The 17,858-nt window shown below is 47.3% G+C and overlaps 1 protein-coding gene across 2 annotated transcripts in view; it reads right to left on the minus strand.

Moving 5' to 3' along the window:
• Positions 1 to 3,053: 3,053 nt before the first annotated feature.
• MED13 (mediator complex subunit 13) overlaps positions 3,054 to 17,858 on the minus strand; it is an 85,913-nt gene continuing 71,108 nt past the window's right edge. The window contains exons 17-29 of one of the 2 annotated variants that reach the window (XM_044429805.1): positions 17,197 to 17,420; positions 14,535 to 14,724; positions 13,473 to 13,923; positions 12,900 to 13,116; positions 12,375 to 12,566; positions 11,617 to 11,840; positions 10,512 to 10,654; positions 9,581 to 9,739; positions 9,321 to 9,479; positions 7,903 to 8,051; positions 7,284 to 7,457; positions 6,586 to 6,686; positions 3,054 to 4,453 (exon numbers count right to left, since the gene is read on the minus strand). In XM_044429805.1, coding sequence (XP_044285740.1) covers positions 4,321 to 4,453; positions 6,586 to 6,686; positions 7,284 to 7,457; positions 7,903 to 8,051; positions 9,321 to 9,479; positions 9,581 to 9,739; positions 10,512 to 10,654; positions 11,617 to 11,840; positions 12,375 to 12,566; positions 12,900 to 13,116; positions 13,473 to 13,923; positions 14,535 to 14,724; positions 17,197 to 17,420 — 2,516 coding nt within the window. In that variant the 3' untranslated portion in view covers positions 3,054 to 4,320. Of the gene's footprint in view, positions 4,454 to 6,585; positions 6,687 to 7,283; positions 7,458 to 7,902; positions 8,052 to 9,290; positions 9,480 to 9,580; positions 9,740 to 10,511; positions 10,655 to 11,616; positions 11,841 to 12,374; positions 12,567 to 12,899; positions 13,117 to 13,472; positions 13,924 to 14,534; positions 14,725 to 17,196; positions 17,421 to 17,858 lie in introns of both variants that reach the window. The other variant, XM_044429804.1, reaches the window with a different exon arrangement.

Consider the following 17,858-nt stretch of genomic DNA (forward strand, 5'->3'; position numbering starts at 1 on the left):
CCAGTCCCACGCTCCTAACCACTAACTTGAGCAACCAAACTGACAAGAAGGAAAAACCAAGCCCAAGAGTCGCAAAGCTTAACATTAACCAAGTATGTTGCACCAACGAAAGCCACACAGCAAGCTGCAGGCCGCCACAGCATCAAGGATGAAAAGCCAAGCCTATTCAAAGAATGCAATGTATTCTGATAACTCTGCTTAGAAGAAATGCTTCACCTGCAAACTTGCCATTGTAATGTAGGACTTTGTAAACAGTTACAAGAAACTGGAAAATTCCAAAACCAAGTAATACAGAATAATACTTAGCTGTGTCACGCACAGGAGCAAGATGTGAGATATAAGAAACTTAAATCTAGGAAGGATGTGTATCCAATGCAGCAAAACATGAAGGCAAGCAATTTGATCAAGTTACACTTCACCCTGGTTAGAGAAATTCTGGAAATTTTAGTGCCAGGTCTACCTTCTGGTCATTACTGTGAAGGATGCTACCAACCCACAAACTATAAATTCAGCACTACCAATTAATAAAGTAGTCAATGAGACCTAGCAGCTTTGTCCTCTGCATAATGATGCCCACAAAACGTCAAACTGAGGGAAGTGGGGGTAGAATACTTATGACATCTTACTCTGAACAGCTTCTGGGATGGTGATTTGGCATTCTGAAGTCTACGGTTTTGCAAGTTAAACCAACAGTGAGACTCTTTAACAGTAACACAGACTTATCAGTCAAGTCAAAATGGTTTCCCACACGGATGTCCACACAGCTTGAGCCCAGATGGGGCAAAACAGAAAAACAAGGGAAGAAGGAACAGGCAGGAGAAAGCAAGAGGAGATGCCTCTTAATTATTGCTACTACAGCCCAACGTGGATCAGGTAAAAAGACACAAGATGATGTTGTGCGTTACACTTTAGCGGGCTTTCTTGCAGTTGTTCTTTGCTGTTTTTGAGTAAGAAGGGCCCAGGCCTTTATCAAAGAGTTTTCTCTTCCAAAGTAGAGGTCCTCCCCCTCGCCACTTCCTCGAGTCTAGACCAGACTGGCCACTCACCCCAATATACCTCAGATGTCCTCATGGCCAAGGGTTTACAGGACTGTACTCTCTAGCGCCGGTCTTCCCACCACCCTGCAACGATCATTTCAACAGCCAACCAGCCCAATTTTGTGAGCCGCCCCGAGGCTTTGTTGCAATGGGGCGGCATAGAAATGTTTTAAATAAATAAATGAATGAATGTCTGAGCAACCTGATCTTAGAGAGGAGACTTACCAGGCCCAGGCAGCAACACACAAAGCATCCCGGGTTTTAAGTTCACCTTGTTAAAAGAAACTTAAAGCATTTGAAGATTTCTGCACAAGAAAGCGTGTTGTGTGGAGATCCCAGTAAATCATTCTGCAGCCCTATGGAAGTCAGAAAAGTTAAGCTCAGGACTCACGGCTGGGACATACAAATGGTATACTTACAACAGACTGCACAATAATACATCAGGTACCACTTAACCGGCTAAAATGTGAATGTTTTCAGATCACATTGATTTACAAAGGAGAATGTAAGCATTTATACCTTAGGTTCTCCCACTGAAATCATGTGAGTTGTTAACTTTGGCTGCATTGTATTCTATATTTACACTTTAGAAATTGCTTTAGTACAATTTCAGGATGGGAAAACAGAGGCCTCTGAAGAGTATCTCCTGTTTATGGAAACTTGAATCCCCGAAGTGGATGGTCAGCACAGGCGAGAACACCCACAGGAATGCAATCAACAGCAACCCAGGATATTTTAAAGATTTATTTGGCTACGTGATGCTTATTGAAAAACACACTGATTCCAGCTTGAGAGGATATGGATCACCTAGAAAAGGCTCACCTGTTAAAAAAATATGTCTGATCACAGCTGTACTTTCCACATTGTTACTGTTAGCCCATCAAAAGGTGAACAATTCCCGGTGTGCAATGGTATCAAAAGATGCTGTTTTCTGAATGTCCATCTACAATTTTGAAGCAAGGAGAAACCTTGTTGCCCACCCAGGGGAATGCACAAGTACCAGGTTTATCACCATCACCGCAGCATCCCGTAAAATAACTCCCGTTTCTTCACAGAAAAAGGTGATACCTTCATGGTTAAGTTCTCTGTATTTCACATGATTCCATAAAGATTCTGAATTTCATCCAATGTGAATACTTGCAAGTTTTGTGACTTTGTTAAGAAACAAACCCAGTATTACTAAAGAGAGTCTAAACAATTCCGAGTACAAAACCAACCTGAATATTCTGTACTACAATCTCTATTCATTAACTGTGACTTGCACAGGGCCCCCGGAAAAATAGAAGCAGGCTGAAAATGATTTTGCCTCAGTCTGTGACTTGTGCAGCTCAAAAGATTTTCTCAACCAGAGTCTCTTTGTTGCTCAACGTAACATAGCTAAGGTGAGCCAAGTACTTACAAGAAGCTGATGGTGGCAGGAGTTATCTTTCTACAGCCACGCTTACCCACGTGGGTACCTGTCCTTGCTTCCATATTTGCTGATGGAACAAGGCAAGAAAGCATCTTCAAGTAGACACGTCAGTGAGAATGCGAAAATTAAGTACAGGGCTCATTCGGAGAACTGCCAGGGAAGTGCCCGTGGGTTTCATGCTCCTCCTTGTTGGTGTTTTCATATTCTAGAACCTAGATGCTTATTTAAAAGGGAAAAGGTCATGCATACGTGAGCCTGGCATGCCCACCACAAAGCGCCAGACTGAGCAGACACGGAAACAAGAAACTGGGGGAGGATGAAGAAGCAAGAGAGAGAATACTGTTCTCTAGTTAGTGAAGCCAGATCGCAACCCCAGAATGTATAGACAATCTGTTTAAATCCTATTTCAGTGACACCTGTCTTTAGAAGTCAAAAATCAATCTGGGTTTTCTTGCCCTGTGGTTTTTTTTAGCACTTGCAGGTGGCTAGAGATGGACTAGAGTTTTAGTCTCACAGAGAGACGCAAAGGGTGCCGCTCCACCAAAGAACTGGTCATTCACGCACTGAGAAATCCCATTTGGTCTTAGTGATGAACACAAAAATACTTGGTGAAAGTGAGAGAGTTTATTGAAGGGAAGGGTGTTTTGAAAAAAGACGTGTTGTGATTTCATCGGGCGACGCAGATTCTCTCTTGGCTAAAACGCACACGCAGAGCAGCAGATTTCTCTGCAGGAAGTGTTTCCCCCTTCCTTGAAAACTGGGGACGGGCCTGAAAAAAACTAGTCTCGGCCCTCAACAAAAATACAAAAAAAAAATTAAAACAATTAATTATTAATTATTATTATTATTCTTTTTTTTAAAATTCTCACTACAAGTTAAACCACCTAACAATATCACTTTTTAATATATTGCCATTATGTTAACTCTGCAAAGGTGTGATATAAAATTGCTGTAAGACCCGGTACCTTTTTTTTTCTTCAATTTTATATAAACACAGTGAACTTCGTTACTGTACACGTATAATCTGCAACTACAGCTTAGCTGTAAATCTCCCACACACAATGGTATGGACATTTATATCCCTCCCTCCCCACCTCCTATATTCCCCATTAAACTGTACATCAAGACCAAATACAAATTTTTACTGTCCCCTCCCGCAACCCCCTTACAAAAAAATAATACTCTAAAAGCAACCTACCGCAACTTTCAATTAAGACGATTACATATATATTTTTAGACCAATTGCTTTAAAGCAAGAAGGCAGTATAAACCTTCTAGGAATTTTTTTTATAAAAGAGGTTAAGAAATATAAGACAATTTATACATTTAAAAACTTACAATAAATAAGAGATGCAGGCATTTTTTTTGAATACTAGGTACTATAATTCAATACAAGAACATTGCAGTGTTCCGAAAGCGTTCGAAAAATTCTGTTTTTACTCCCTCATTGTGTCTTCTTATTGTCTCCATGCTTTTTCTTTTTAAAATATTCATTAAACATGGCTGGGGCCTATGGCTCATATACTCTTCACAAATACTGTGGCAGGGTGTAGGGAGGGGGGGCAGGAGAATGGATACTTTGCTACTAAGAGGCATTATAATACATTTGACCAACCAATTCACCACCTTAATCAGTCTGGTATAGGCAACGCAACAAGAAAAAAATGGGGGGGGGGCCACCCGCAGGGCTGCGCACCCCCCAAAGTCAAAACCAAATTTTTGTTGGAAAGGATCCAAAGTGACAACCCCAACCCCATCGTAAAATGACGCGTACAGAGAAGAATCAGCTCAGTCCTGCAGTGGAATCCTCCTTTCCCCTTTGGCTGCGGTTGTTGCTGTTGTGTTTTCCTTCCTGCTCAGTTCAGATAAAGATCACAGCATATTCATGATAAAGTTATACAACTGATTCAGCACCACAAAGTGAACTGGGAGACACGACCGCCGGTCCTGAGTCGCGGGATCACAGGTTAGCCAGGACAGCGCATTGTACTGTTCCAACACAAACCTGGAACCAGAAGACGACGGAATCAGAACCCAGAGTGCATTAGAGAGCAAGATCTTCCATTTTCAGAATAGCTCATAGGACACTTCTCTCCGCAAAGGAGCTTAGCAACACGAACGGCAAAAACACTTTATTTCTGGCAACCCACTGCCAATTGCGGGCAAGCTCTGTATGCGTGTGGGAATTTTAAGATCTCTGTTGATAGTTATGTTTGGAACTCCAAGCATGTGCCTTGAGACAAGACAGTCGTATTAATGGGTCGCTGTTAAGCTGTCTAGAATTCAAGATTATTATCCGTGTTGACAAGCTCTTCTTGTTTATTTCAAAACTTCAGCTGTCAACACCTGTTTTGATGCAGCTGACTGGCAGTTCAAGCTTTTGCCAAGAACGGTATTAAAAGCCTTAAATAAATAAATATGGTAGGCCACTCAATTAATTAGCCAAAGTCTGTTGATTATTGGCAAACTGGTAATTTTAATGCTGCCCAGTCCACACTGCCTACCTGGGAATACTTATTTCCAGGAAAGTACCTCACAGGAATAAGCTAAATTTGCTAGCCTTCTTCACGAAATTACCTGACATATATAGCCAGACCAGCATCTCTGAAGTAGAGCTTATGGGGTAAATACACTTAAGATAAATATTACAGCCCAACTTATATATATTTTATGTGGGGATCCTCTTTTAATACCAGGTCACTATTAGGAAAAACATCTCATAAATTTGTAAGGGGTTCCCATTCCACAACAAGTATCTTCAAAAAGTATGTAACCTTCCATTAAAAAGTCTGGATACTGTTTCCCTGATTTTATTGTGAAACTTATTTGCTGATTTGCACCAAAGTTAATCTCCACTACACTAAACGCTTTTCCCCTGGACAGTTAGAAAAAGGATCTAGGCACGAGATCCTTTTCAAAGTGGATTGCACTTGGTTTTCTCTGTGCAAAAATAGACAGGCCACCTCCTCCCATCACAGGAGTAGGAGGGACCTCCGTCACAGTTTAATCCATTTTCCCATGCCAGATTAACCTTATGGGAAACCTAGGTTTAAAAATAGCTTATAAACATTCATGTGACAGATCTGAACATAGAACTTCACTTTTATAATGGAGCATTGAGTGGGAGTGAATAATAACACGTTTCACTTTCCATTCTTACTGCTAAGTAAGACTCTCCTGCAATAGCCTAAGGACAGCAAGTTCTATTGAAACATTTATCAGAATGTCAGGTTGGCCCTGCCATCTTAGGTAGGACCGCTCTGAAATATCAACCTACAAGACGTTTGTATAAATACTTGTCAGCCAGCAAACACAATGCAAGGGTTGTGAGCAAGAACAGAAAAGAGGATTAGCATGCCCTGTTCTCCCCAACACTGGGCTGTTGTGTTCTTCCACATCCCAGGTGTGTCAATAGATCAGTGACTGCATCCCACGCAGCAAAAGCTTCTGCTCTGGGTATATGGGACACAACCAGGTCTTTTCAAGGAAGCCTCGGCTAACTGCCGGGGACGTAACGGAGCTAATGCTTCGCTCGCCCACGTTCTGGCAGTGCCCACAACTGCCTCCTCCCAAGAGGAAGTTATAATGTGCCTACATTTTGTGTTGGAAATAACTTTCCTATTTACAGGTGTACCTGTTCTTAATTATCTACCTGCTTTTTGGAATTTGATGCAAGGTCAGAATAAACGAGTTTTCTGAGAGCTAAAAGACTGATATCCTAAAATTGGAAGGATAAACTGGCAAAAATATGGGGAAGGGTATAAAATACAGTCATGGGGGGGTGAATGTGAGAAAAAGTCCATTATCAAGATCTATTGTCAATTTCCTTCAAGATCATTCAATGAAAAGACAAAATATAAATCGTCTAAGATATTAAATAAAATACCCTACTCTAACAGGCTGTTTTCGGGATTACTGGGGTACAAACTATGAGAAGAGCTTCATAAGGCGCCTTGAAAATTTCAGTAAGGAGGGAGATAAATACAGGAAGAAAACATAAAAGTACACAGCAAAGCGCTGCATGAATGCAAAGCAGGAGAAATCCGCTGGCAGATTGACTAGGTTTACACCCCCAAAGCAACGATAAATTCTCTCTCTCTCTGTCTCTCGTATGCATGTGTCCACACATGAGAATACCTGAGGACATCAGAAGTTTGATTCGAGTCGAGAGGGTGGGAGTGTTTACTGTGAAGTAGCTCGTCCGATTGCACTGAAGGCACGTGGAGGTGCAAAGACGCCTTCAAAAGAAATCGAAACACAAGTCAGTGGTCAAAACGAAGCTCACATCATGCTCTTTCTTGCAGCTCAGTCTGTCTGCTGTGTGAGGACATGGGACAGTGCGCAATCTGTACAACTGCACAAGATGGCAAAACAGCACGCCAGGAATCCTAAGAATGGTAACCCGGGTGGGACAATGGGGTCCCAAGTCAAGGTCTGCCTGATCTTCTCCGTCATCATCCTCATCACCATCACCACCCCCACCAGCTGCCTGCAGTGCTGCTCAAACTACCCTACCCATCACCAGCAGCGGCCACAATGCTGGGGTGCTGCCCCATACACCACTCAGCCTGCTGGGAACCCAAACTGAGCATCTGGCCTACATCCACGGCGAAGGGCCCTTCCACATCCGTGATCCCGAACCCACACAATCTCACCAGGTTTGCCGAATCAGGACGCGGGCGCCCATCCCAGAGCCTTCTGGGTTTCTGGGTCACCTAAACCTGGCAAGGGTGGGTCCCTCGCCCAGGTCGCTCCCGTTGCGCGCTCAGAGCATCGGTCCCCCCCCCCCCCCCGCCCGAGCTGGCGGCCTGCACACACTGCTGGGCCGTCGGTACCTTAAGAAACAGGGGGCACTGGTTTTGTGCTTGAGGACACGCCGACCAAAACCAGTCGGGCAACGGGCCTGCTTTGGCGGTCGAGACAAAGTAACCGAGGGCCAGCGGTTGCTGCAAGATGTTGGTGACTTCGTCATGAGACTCTGTGGAGAGCAGCCGATCTGTACCTTGACCCTGGAGCAAGAGGCAAGAGGAGGGGGCAGAGGGTGTCAGAGCGGCCCTGCGGGGCCAGGCTGCAGGCTGGGCTGGCCCGGCGCCCCGTTTCCCGCAGTGGGGACGCCCCTAGCGAGTCCTCCGGTGCTCGCCTTCCTTCCCCCAACAAAAAGCCCCAAATATTGTAGCCTCGCTAGAGAGTTACTTCAGCACCACGATCATTCCGCTTCCCTTTCCTATCCCCTTCCTCTGCTTTGCCATTTCTTTTTCAGAAAACAAACCAGAGCGGTATGCAATATTCCAAGTCGTGGCCATGACCCGATGGGCCAGGAAAGCCCCACCAAGCCAACTCGCAACATTGCTCCCTGGTTTTAACGCAAGATTTCCAGCATTCAGGATCAGTGCTCTGGCAACATCGGGACAATCGTTCTTTAGAAAGAGACGGGCGGCTGGCTGCAAAACGTACCTTGCCCATATCTCCTCCGTGAGTGAAGTGCGAACCCGGTGAATGCACAGGAGACGCCGATGGGGATGCAGGGAGGATGTTGATAATGTCAGGGTCGAGGTCATCACCAGTATCTAACAAATCAAAAATCCCCATTCCATCTGCTCCATCTTGAAGAAAAGGACAGCAGAAGAAAAGCGTCTGTTAACCAAGAGCCACCGTTTCGATCCTTTTTTTTTTTTTAAAGGTACACATGATATGGGAAGATACCCTTAATAGGGAGCTAGTATGAAGCAGCAATTCAAAAGTGCTGGAACAGAACCACAGAGGGCTGACCGGGAATCCCTGAGCAGCTATGAGATTTGGCAGGTGACACAGCAATTCTGACTGGCCCAAGGTCACCGGCTCACCATAACGAAGGTACGAAATGGGAACAAGATAGAGCCCAAGTACAGCAGAGTTCTTATGTCAACTTTTGACTTGCTGTTAACGCACTGGTCTTAATCTATTTATTTAAAACATTTCTATGCCGGCCCCATCGCAACAAAGCCTCGGGGCGGCTCACAAAGAATACATAAATACATACATAAATAATAATAATATAACCATTAAAAAAAAGTTTAAAAAAACCCCGGTGCATTCTCGGCTAAAAATTTTAACATCCTAATTAATTCAATAATTTAACAATTAAAAAAAGTTTCAGATAAAAATGTCTTAGCCTGGCGCCAAACAACAAATAACGACGGCGCCAGGCGGACCTCTCTGGGGAGCGCATTCCATAGATGGGGTGCCGGTGCAGAGAAGGCCCTCCTCCGAGTACTTACCCTCCTAGTATCATTCACAGAGGGTTCCCGGAGAAGGGCATCCGTTGCTGATCTCAAGGGGCAGGAGAGCATATATCTAACCTCTCTTACATTTACTTCATTGGCTTGCTAGGACTGAGAGAGCATCTATGTACTGGACACAAAGAACTGGCTACTGGCTGTTCCGCACGGTCCCTGTAATCAGGGCTTAAGATTTTATAGAGTATTTATTCACAAACATTTCAACTCAGGCTCAGCAATGGAAAAGGTGAAGCCCCAATGCAATTGCTGTGAAGGAAGCCGCAGGGTCAGTCTGGCTGTCATACAAGACCTTATCCAGGGTCCTGGAATAGGCAGGGCTGGGTGTAGCGGGTGGGGGGGACAGGAAGCCATTTGGGGAAACGTGCAGTTAAGGGAGTCGGGGGTGTAAAGGAGGGGAAAGGCTGGATCTAGCGACAGAAAAATCTGTCTGCTGGATAGGGTAGAATTCTACGTATTGCTACAACAGCCAACTCATGGGTCGAAGACCTCATTTTTACATCTTTGGAGAGGTTCTTTTTGCATTGGAACACACAAACACACGCACACACACACACACAAACAAACCATTGTTTGTATTAAAGGCCAGTTCCAAACCAGTTTCAGTGGTGTAGGTGGACGATGCTACTTGCACAGATGCGGACGTGGGAAACACAAGTATGTGAGTGCATGATGTGTCCTGCGGGGTGTTTAGCTGAGACGTCTGCGTATTTAGGGTGGTGCTGCGTCCAAACACGGAGCCAGTTGATACTGAATCTTGAAAGAAGAAGAAAGAGCGGGGAGAATAAGAACAGGTCCCCCTGCCGCAAAGTCATTCTCAAGGGAGGGGTGCGTAATGAGAAACATCTCGCCAGTACCTGGCATGATGATGAAGGACCCCTGTGGCTCCATCGCCACTAAGCAAGCGCTGAGGATGCTGGGGGAATCGGCCGCCGAGATGCCGCACATTCTGCACATGTCCTTCAGCCGCTTACTAAGGGACTGCAAATTTCGGCGACTCAGCAAACAGCTCCAATCTGGAGGAAACACCGGAGAGGTTGGCAGCCTGGATTATTTTAATGTTCTCTAAGGAAGCTTCTACATGTGGAAGCGACACTTTTCTCGTAGATGCAGCGGGGAGGACAAGAAAATGGGAGGAGGAGACGAGAACAGTGGTCTGCCTCCTTCTCACATATGGTACTGAGGAATAGCTACTTTATTTTTCTACTCTCCTTGGGAAGGGAAGCTGGGAAAGCGCAAAATGTTTGCACAAGCTGGTCCTTCCAATTAACGAGAGAGAAGCAAAACATGGGATGCCACCCAACCCTGGTGCCCCCTTATGCTACTGACTGCACGAGCAATTCCGGGCGGAAAACCAGTGGCGTAAGCCGGGAAATGTGTTTTCGGAGCAACCTGTCACAGCCGCCCACACCACCGTCCCGGGGCAGCTCAGCTGCAGTCACTCACGCTAGCAGTGTATCAACAGCACAAGAGCTGCGGCTCCCACTGCCGTTCCAAGAGACACGCGTGGCAGCAGCCGCTCCGTTCTCCAGACAGCAATCCAGGACCCAGAAGCAGCCCGCTTCAAAGTGTAATTTGCACTATCCAGCACTTGGCTGTAGAACAGGCCTGCCGCAGCTCACTGGCACGTAACCCCCACGGGAGAGAGTGCTGCAGCATGAAGCCACGTGAAGTTCCTGACCCCATCGGCTCACTCAACTCGGAGGCAAGGTCCCAGTCCCTTCCAATTATTCTTTTTCACGGGCTACAAAACAAAGCCCAGCCTTCCAAGACACAGCTCCGCATTACCTTTCAGTTCCCCGTGGCCTATTCTTCCAAGACGCCCTATCACAACTCTCCATGGCAACGAACTCATCTGCACGAGCCCCAGACACCATTCCCAGAGTTTCTGGAGACCCAGCCTGCGAGCAGAGCCCTTTTTCCTACGAGCCCTAATGGGAAAGAAAGAATCAGCGGTTCACAAGGCTTGTGCACACCATCATCCGGCGTTTTGAGGCTGCTCCCAACATCTATTTTGGAACTGATATACCTAGATATATTGAGCAGCTTTCTGCACTGTCCTGGTACTTCTGGAACGGACCACTATTCCGTAGCGTTCCCAAAGCCATTAGCAATATGCATTTCCAGAGCAGGGCAGGGATGCTCCCAAAAGGGGGTTCTGCCGAGCTGCTCCACTCTGATTTCCGCTCATTTGCAAGGTCGCTTCGGAACCGCAGTTGCTGCACAGCTGGGGTCCTTCCCCATGACTGGCCCAACAGAGCTCCCAGAGATGTGGTGGCAAGAGCACAGAACACTGTCTGTTGGCGGCCAGAGCTGGGGCTCCCCATCGAATCATACAACCGTAGCACTGGAAGGGGCCTAAAAGGCCACTGGGTCCAACCCCTACCCCACTTCTTCCACACGTGGTCACCCATCCGGCTGCAGGCCCACCCCTTTCCAGCTTAGCAAAGGTGACTCAACATGCTACCTCAATGTAAAGCCACACAGGTGGGCGATCCAAGTAAGAATCGAAACCCAGGTTTTAAAAGAAATCTTTCTGAATCGGTGAGCCGATCAAAAATAACAAGAAAACAAATGCAGTAATTCTCTTATCACACACACAGCAAAACTTTTCAGTACGAAAAGCCGAGAACCAGCATAAACACAGTAGAAGTCAGTCTTAAGCCACCTTCTGGAAAAGTTCTCAAAACCCACCTGAAAGTGTGTGGGGGGTTGTTTTTCGGAGAGGAGAATGCAGCCTTTTTGCTTGCACCATTTTAGCGCCACTCTTCAGCCGAAAAAGCTCCCAGAGTGACATATGAGGATCAATGTTTATGGAACCCCTGCCTCTAAAATGCACGCTACCAACGGAAAAGGGGACAAAGAGGAAATCGGAAAACAGGCATGCTCTTACCTGTTTGGGACATCAATGTTAATGATGCAAGTTTCCAATAGCTCTCCATACAGATCCGTGCAGGACGCAAGAAGCCACCGTTGATCGTGAGACAGACAGTAGCCCACGAAAAGCACATTATATTTCTGTCCAGCCTCCCCAAACGTTTCTCCCAGCTCTGTCTGTTTATCTTTCACCGGTGCCAGTATGAACGGAGGCGCATAGAGCTTAATGCGCTCAGGTCGCTGCAAAACACACGCGTGACAGACGGAGCACTTCAGACACAAGGCAGCTTGGCCTGTGGCACAGCAGATGGTCAAGCACATGCTATGGCTGGTGTCTCTGGTGCACCTTGGGCCCCGTAAATATTGTCCTGGCTTGCGAACCAAACCTCTGTCTGTCTTCACTTCCTCCAGCCCTCTAGGCAAGGCATAGGCGGGGTGCCAAAGGCCAGCCTTCGTGGCCAGTCTTGCTACAAATGCAGGAAGGGCTTGGGTGAAAGCCAGGGCCCTCCTCAGTGGGGTGGGGAAGGCCCAGTGAAGAAGAACAAGCCACAGGAGAATGCCTCTGGTCTCCTTCTCCCAATCCTGCAGCCCATTTGTGAAGGCAGGCAGGGAGTCCTCACTCGAGAGCAAGGGACACCCTCAAGGGAAGCAAACCACACACAGATGCATGCACAGAGATGTGTCTCTCACTGATCTCCCTGGTTTCAGGAGTCCTCCTCAAAACAGAACCAGAATCCCACTGAACTGATGCACTGCTCTCCTCGAAATACTCACCTCAGGACTTTTGAGGGCCATTTCCATGGCTAAGCCGGGGCCGAACCCAGTTAACGTTTTCACGTTGGTTGACGTCGGGAGTGGCCTTCGGCACTGCGTAAAGGCTGAGAATGCCAGAGATTTTAGGTGCTGGGTGTAGATCTGTCGGTCTTCATTCTTGACTGGTTGCAACAGATATTGACAAGGGACAAGCTAAGACAGACAGAGAGAAGAGACAACTTAGATTAAGCAGAGAATATTTAATACTAGGATGCCACCATGACCTTGATGTGCGCCCATGAGGAGGATTAATGGGAAGATGCTCATGAAGGAACGCTCCTTCCTAAAAAGAGGCACATGGACCTGGAACATCCTGCCACAACTGGAAGGGGCGTCGCTCTCCTTCACGACGGCTCTTGTGCCAAGGGGGGAGGAAGAGAAGGGGCCTCCAACAGCCAAAGGCTCACCCATCCCCTCAACAGGGGGGATTTCCAAGGGCCACACCGCAAACACCACAGGCCCCTGTGTTTCAGCATTCCAGCTTACCTGTACAGAAACGATGTTTCTGATGTGCGGAGGAAGGTTTTGGATCATTTCCAGAAAGCAACGGAGAAGGCCAAGTGTCCACACGTTGGAGGAACTGCTCTCTTCCTTCTTCTCGTAGGTGAAAGGGTCGACGATGTAGACCACAATGGCCGGTGGATAGGTGACTGCGTGAGAATCGCCGTCGGTGGGGATCCCCACCTTGTCGCGGTCCAGGGTGCTAGAGGCAGGCGGCAAACAGGGTTGTGGTGAGACACAGGGGGTCATCCTCTCGTGCTGAAGCCGCTGTGGGCATCAGACTGACAAGAGGGAGCTGTCGAGCTGCCACGTTCGGGGCCCCGAAGTGGCCTTCCCTTGTTTTCGCAGAGGAAGCTTAGGCATGCCCTTTCCACCCAAATCTCCAGGAGGAAGCACCGTGTTTGTTTGCACGCTCCGTTTTCATACCCTCCAAGAACCACAAGGGCTCTCTGCCCCTCCTTTGGGGCCACCAGGGCCTTTATGCCCACAGCAAGCCCCTGCCCTGACGCCACCCCAAGCTTCTTAACAGGAAGGGGCTGATTCAACCGACGGCGTTACCTCTCTGAAACCTCCGGGTGCAGCTGTGCGGGGAGAGACCCGGCTTCCCCAGGCATCCCGGCCGTTTGCGGCTGCGTCCCGGCCTGCCCGTTCTGGACTGCGGCAGGCTGCGAAGAGGAGAGGGAGGAAGCGGCAGAGCTGTTCATGCTTCCGAAGGGTGGAAACGAAGAAGGCTTGTTTGCCGACATCCCACTGCCCAGGCTGGAAGAGGCGGCGGAGGAGGAGGACGCGGTGGTTGTGGTCAGGCTGGAGTTGGCAGTGGTCGCAGCAGAAGTGATGGCGCTGCTCGAGTTCATCGTGACCGCGTTACCGGTGGTGGACGAAGGGGTGGACGATGGGGTGGAGCTGCCCGCAGCCTGAGACTGAGTGGATGCAGGATGGCTTGCGGCAGGAACCAGGTTTGACTGGGAGAGCAAGGAATTGTCCAGGGGCTGCGTAGCAAGATAAGGACCTTGAAACAAGCAAAACAAAAAAAAAAAAAAAACCATTAAAATTAATCCTAAGATTTTCTTTTTGTGGATTCCTGCAATGAGCAGTGCATCCTTTCTGTTCGATTGCATGAATGGGGTTCCTTGAACGTTAATTGTGTACGGAGAAGGAACATGGTGGGTGATGTTTCTTAGAAAAGCAGCCTAACCCCCACCACCAATCTGCCCCTAAAACGTGCAGTGAACCCAACACCATGAACCCAAGTGCAGAGGGAAATTTGCATTCCCACATGACGGAACTGACAGCCAGCTAGTCATTGTGAGAGTGTTGGGCTATGATTCATGAGACCAAGGTCCTGGTTTCCAGTCACGGACTCTTAGCCTAACCCAACTCCAGGACTGCTCGGAGGAGGAGGAGGAGGAGGAGGAGGAGGAGGAGGAGGAGGAGGACTGGGCAAGCCACCTCGGGGTCCTCCCAAAAAGAAAAATGGTGGGATCCAAATGCAATAGATAAATAAATAGCATTTTTTGAAAGCAGGCAACCCAGTTTCTAAGAAGGCGTGTATTTCCTTAATCCCAGTTAAGTATTCTGGCAAGCTTTGGGAGAGGGAAGGCGAGGGGAATGGGAACATACCCAAATCGTATCTGCAGACTTGTGCATATAGCTTGAGTCTAGAAAACGATTCATTGTTGGCATGAGCTGTCTGAGAGAACCACTCGGCCACAGACTTCTCAGAAAGTTTACTGGAAGCAGCGGATCCAACTCTCATGATTCCATCAGGCAAAAGCTTGCAGATGGGCCGATGCTGGCCAAGCCTGCAGGACTGCAAAAGAAGAGAAAAGGGACTAAGCGTGCCGACTGTGTCCGACACTGGAGGCCGACTCTTTCGGGGAGCCTCGTACACCGGCTCCACAAGAGGAGGCAACACCTTTCTAACGCTCTCGACAGAGCCCAGGATGGCTGCGGCTCAGCCTTCTCCAGCCCGACATCTTCTAGATGTGCTGGACTGCAGCTGGCTGGGGGATGTGGGAGCTGCCATTCAACACATCCGCTGGGTGCCGGCTTGGGGAAGGGTGCCACAGCTCTTCAGGGTGGCTTTGCTTCCACAGAGTTTGGGAGAAACCAGCAAGAGGACCGTCCTCGCGGCCCAGTGACCCCTGACTGCTTTCTGTGCCAGGTGGCAGAAAGTTTCTGGATAAACAGCAGCAAAGAGATTCAGCTGAATGGAGCAGCTGTCGCTTTGGCTGCAAGCTGAGCATCACCAGAACTTTCTGGCGACCTGTCCAGCAGACTGCGAAGCCGAATCCTGGGGTGGGGTCCATCACCATTTTCTGTTGGGTAGTTTTGCAAAAAAAAAAAACAACAACCCGTAATAATGCTTTTCGTCCCGTCTTCTCTTCTGTACACATAGCAGTTACTTTTTCAAGGACTTCCATCGTCTTGACTTTTGTTATGGCTCCTGGCCAAGATAAGTCGATTTGAACCTGAGCGCTTAAGTGGCACGGCTCCCTGTGTTGCAGATTAACGACCCATGACATAATTTCATTACAAGGCATGAAGTCATGAAGCTCGCCATAAAACCACGGACCCATTGTTCTTCCAGAAAAGTAGCTGTGTTGGGGACGTCACAGCAAAAATAAAACATTTTGGCACCTTGAGCACAAATGCATGTATTATGGCATAAGCTTTTAGGACGGACTGGAGTCTGCCCTGTTAGATGCATCTACGGGATGCTACACCACAAAAACGTATGCCATCATAAATCTGTTAACCCTCAAGATGCCACTATACTGTTTTGACACTGCTTTTTTAAATTAAAAAAACAGGTGACATCCCTGTATTTCCCCTCATCAGTTATCCATCCACACAGAGTTTAGCATTCTGAATTTTAATTGTGCTACTTATATAATAACATCCTAAGCTTACTGTCCTAAAATCTCTATGCAATTAACAGTATGTACATAACACAGCATAAAACAAACATAAAACTGCATAAACAAAGCTAAAAGAGTACAATGAGGACAATATTTTATTTAATATTTATTATTTAGAATGTGTATGCCGTCCCATTTGCATGAGCCTCGGGACGGCTTACATACAATAAATATAGTACAAATAGTGCACATAAAATCCAGATTCACCCTGGCTGCAAAATAAAACCTATAGATGATATTAAAAATTGTTAAAATGTTGTTTAACTAAAAAGGTCTTAGCCTGGCTCCGAAAAACAAGTAACGAGCGCATTCCATAGATGGGGCGCCGCCGGAGAGAAAGACGGAAGACGGTTAAAAAGTGTGGGGCCATCATCCCTTCAGAGCCACGAAAAGCCCGTGCGAAGCCAACGCGTCTTCCGGTGGTTTGTGATGCTTGGCACGAGCGCATGTTTCAGAGGAGGGGTGCCACTCCTAAGGAGGCCCCTCACATGCTGGTGACCCGGCAACCTTCCACTGCCTGTGCATCAAAAATGGATAAATACAGGGAAAAGGGATCGGAGAGGCCTCCTGGGCTGCTGAGAACTCCCTCTGTCAACAGTAAAGCCAGAATGTGGCCGACAGCCAGTGCGGTTCTTGCAGTGCTGGTGCAGGACTCCTCCAGGTCCATTGCTTCTGAGCACTGCAGCACTGCTGGCAGTTCTCACATCTTTATGCCTACTCAAGACAGCTAAGGTAGACCTACAGAAATAAACCACGCTTAAATGGTGGCCCTTTAGCTAGGACTCACAGGCCACCTCTGTGTGTGTGGGTTGGGCTGCACTGAAAATGCAGTGTGTTATATATTCCTATTGCCCATTATAAACTCCACCTCGGATCCAGTTTGTTGCCCCTTTGCAGACTGCACCGGAAGGTCCATCTGATGAATTTAAGGTCCGAGAGCTGACAGGAGATACGATAAAGAGCAGTTCAGGTTTTGCTGGGTTTGGGGTACTCTTAGGTGAAATACAAGATGGCTCAGGCAATCCGCCACTACCTCTCAGCAAGCTGGGCTAAATAGCGTCATTTGAGAAATAAGAGTCCATCCACCAAGAATTACTTGGTGCGTAGCCTTGTACTGAGAAAGGCAATACAGCATTTAACCACTGGATGGCATCTGCATGATAAGAAAACTGCAATTTAAATGAAGTCTTGGTAAAGAAGAGGGGCCTTTTATCTCTTTGTACCCATCCATTTTAGTTAGTTAGTCAAGATAAGGCCTGCTAGAGTTTTAAGCATCTTGCAGAATACCAAGGTGAAGAATGATCTCCATTAAGGAAGGGGTGAATGCGCTCCGGAGAGCCACCCCACCTCAAGATCCTTACCTCGTATATTGCGGTGAGATCCCGAAAGAAGGTTTTTGCTCCTTTCAGCAACGCTTCATTCTCCGGACACACCACAACATAAGCAATGTCCCTCTGAGATCCGTAGGGTTCCAACATCAGCCTCTCCCAGTATGGTAAGGCAAAAGGGGACAGCACCAGAAAGTCATAATCATATCCCAACAAAAACGTTGGAATGGGCAGTGGTTCTGGAGACTCATCAGTTCCTGGACAAGAAAAGGACAGTTTTCCGTAGGTTAACATGCAAAGTGAGCTCTTCCATATACAAGGAAGCTACTGCCTGATGCCTTCTACAGCAATCATCAGGACATTCGAGGGGCTATCCTCACGTCTGTGCATGCAGAATTCCTGGGGGTCCCTGTCTCGAGCTTCCAACCATTCCCTGCCCCAGTCCATGTTAGATTTCTTGCTACAGGGAGGTTCTGAAGTTCTTTGAAGAGTCAAAATAAATCATGAAAGCACAAACCTCTAACTTTTGGTGTAAAGTTGGTCTGAAGCTAAAACTGGAAGCCCAGCGTACCACTGTGCTGTATTGCGTTGTAAGCCGTCCCGAGATGCCGAGGCAGCATGTGGGGACGGCACACAAAAGTTTTAAATAAATAAATAAATACTCTCCAGTTTTTTTACTTGTAAGTACCAAACGC

The sequence above is a fragment of the Varanus komodoensis genome, unplaced genomic scaffold, assembly GCF_004798865.1.
Source record: "Varanus komodoensis strain SLA01 unplaced genomic scaffold, ASM479886v1 scaffold20_1, whole genome shotgun sequence".
Taxonomy (NCBI): Eukaryota; Metazoa; Chordata; class Lepidosauria; order Squamata; family Varanidae; genus Varanus; species Varanus komodoensis.